The sequence below is a fragment of the Nicotiana tomentosiformis genome, chromosome 8 (assembly GCF_000390325.3).
Source record: "Nicotiana tomentosiformis chromosome 8, ASM39032v3, whole genome shotgun sequence".
NCBI classification, from domain to species: Eukaryota; Viridiplantae; Streptophyta; class Magnoliopsida; order Solanales; family Solanaceae; genus Nicotiana; species Nicotiana tomentosiformis.
In genome coordinates this window covers 100,435,718-100,438,628 of record NC_090819.1, presented here as the reverse complement: position 1 = coordinate 100,438,628, position 2,911 = coordinate 100,435,718, and the positions used below count along the sequence as shown (strand labels likewise).

Here is a 2,911-nt window from a genome sequence, read left to right as displayed (position 1 = left end):
ACTTAGTCGAACCCTCAAATCACCTCAAATAACGCTAAAACCACGAATCATATTCCAAATTCAAGTATAATGAACTTTAAAATTTTAAGTTTACACAAACGACGCCGGAACCTATCAAATCAAGTCCGATTGGCCTCAAATTTTGCACACAAGTCATAAATGACATAACGAACCTATTAAAATTTTTAGAATCAGATTTCGACCCCGATATCAAAATGTCAACCCCCAGTCAAACTTCCCAAAAATTCGACTTTCGCCATTTCAAACCCAATTCCACTACGGACCTCCAAATAATTTTCCACATACGCTCCTAAGTCCAAAATCACCATACGGAACTACTGAAATCATCAGAATTCGAATCTGAGATCGTTTACACATAGATCAATATCCGGTCGACTTTTCCAACTTAAGCTTTCTATTTAAGAGACTAAGTGTCTCATTTCACTCTGAATTCTCTCCGGACCTGAACTAACTAACCCGATAAGTCATACAACAGCTATAAAGCACAATCGGAGTAGTAAATAGAGGAACGGGACTATAATGCTCAAAACGACCGACCGGATAGTTACATTAAGTTTCCTCCAAAGACCTACGGTTTGAACTGTATAATATATGAAATTTAAGCTCCAACGAAAGTATCAAATAAGAACCTTTCATATCGTTCATTGGAGTCAGAGTATTCTACTTTTAGGTTATTCTTATAAATATATTCTAATATGAAGATTATAAAAATCTTTCTTTACCTATACAAAGATATAGAAAAGAAGGAACTCAAATGATACTAATTGATGTAATAAAAGTATGGTCAAAGATATGTTTCTTTTTTGTCATGCATAGAGGAATCTGTAAAAAGGTGGAAACATATTTGCCAAATATCTACAAACATACAATTATAGGGGACGAAGAATCGATAAAGTTCTACACAAGTGTACAACATGTGGACAATATAAGGAACAGAAGCTCCTAGAATATGTCACCTTCTGCTTCCATTTCCTTCCAGAAGCTTCTATGTTTACACTATATAATTATCACATCTTCCCTTAGCATTCTCTGCAATCCAAAGCGAAAAAAACCAACTCAAATACACCAAAACCAAAATCTCATAATATCTCAAAATTGAAACACACTCAGTTAATCAAAGAGGAGGAAGATGGATTTCAGGCTAATGGGTATCGACACACCACTTCTCCACACTCTCCAGCACTTCATGGACGCCGCCGGTGAAGATTCCGACAAGTCCATTAACGCCCCGTCAAGGAACTATGTACGTGACGCTAAGGCAATGGCTGCAACACCAGCCGACGTGAAAGAGTACCAAAATTCCTATGTGTTCATCGTGGACATGCCGGGGTTGAAATCTGGAGATATTAAAGTGCAGGTGGAAGATGACAATGTGCTGCTGATCAGTGGAGAAAGGAAGAGGGAAGAAGAGAAAGAAGGGGCTAAGTATATTAGAATGGAGAGAAGGATTGGGAAATTCATGAGGAAATTTACGTTGCCGGAGAATGCGAATACTGATGCAATTTCTGCTGTTTGTCAAGATGGGGTTTTGACTGTGATTGTTCAGAAGTTGCCTCCACCTGAGCCTAAGAAACCCAAAACTATTGAGGTTAAAATTGCATGAGATATTTGATAGTATGACGTAGTAATAAAGATGGTAGAGAACTAGGAGTTGTTACATTTTCCTCTCTACTTTAAATTGTCCATGTTTTATTTAGTATGAAGGAACTAAATGTCTGGGTATGCTATCTCTTGTATACTGCAAGTGAAATGCTTCTATTAATATCCAGTTTTGTTTCATCGATTGCTATTAATATTTTCAATATATAGCGTGCGTGCAATTTCTTTTTATCTGAACAAGGATCAAATAATCTTCTTTTCCTTTATGATGACAGTTGGAGAAATTTGTATAACAAGGTTTTGAAAGTAACTTGTTTTAAGAAACGCAGGCCTTTGTTGAGCATTAGCGACAAGGCATCTTCAAGATTCTACAAAATCAATTGCAATCCGAAACAGTAACATCTGGAATTATAGCGAGGGTACACGCCATGAATATTATTATAGAGTTTAACAATACGTATACACATACAGAACTGATGTTTTATACCTCAATACCACATGAGAGGGGTGATTTGTGTTGTGTTCATTTTTTTGCGTGCACAGATTATCGAAGGATCTGGTTCTTTTATGCGTTCTAACTGTTACTATTGCGAAATAGTAAATACATAAAATAAACACAGAGATTTTTACGTGGAAAACACCTTGCTCAAAAGGTAAAAAAATCATGACCTACTTTCCAGTAGGATTTTCCCAAAACTCTTTACTAAATCAGTGAGCCAAAACAGCATTTACAAAAACTCTTTTGTAAACCTAGGATTACCTCTAACCCTTTGTGGCAAACTAGCCTCTAGCTATTTGCGACAAACTTCAAGTTAACTCTAACTTGAAAACACAAAGTACCTATTACAGACGCTTCTAGATAAAGCTAAAAAGGTACAAGTTGAAACCACCTACTACAAATAACTAGACTAAAAGACAACATTTAGAATTGGTTCTTCTAGCTGGTTCAAGTAGCATCAGATTCGCACACTCAAATATTACTCGAACTGCTTGCAAAATTACCTCGCTATTTTGCTCTCAATTCTTGCTTAACTTCTGCTTTTGTACGTAACTGTACAATAAGAACATTCTACAATATATAGTAATTAGTAGATAAATAGTTAACTAGAATCCTAATGCTACTCTTCCTTGGTGGAAGAGTTCTAGTTAAACTCAACTCCTAAATTCTTCCTTGTCTTAGATATTGTTCTTACTGAATAAGGAGTCCTTCTCCTTATCGTTTTTGCAATCTTTTCGATCAGGAGATATCTCATTCTACCATAATACGCTTATCTCCTGCATGTGCAACTCA

General features: G+C 36.1%; 1 protein-coding gene across 1 annotated transcript; it reads left to right on the top strand.

The window, feature by feature from the left end:
• Positions 1-1,046: 1,046 nt before the first annotated feature.
• Positions 1,047-1,800, top strand: LOC104090215 (17.3 kDa class II heat shock protein-like). Its single transcript, XM_009595266.4, has one exon. It carries the CDS (start codon positions 1,151-1,153, stop codon positions 1,622-1,624), a length of 474 nt encoding a protein of 157 aa, XP_009593561.1. The 5' UTR covers positions 1,047-1,150; the 3' UTR covers positions 1,625-1,800.
• The last annotated feature ends 1,111 nt before the right edge of the window (positions 1,801-2,911 follow it).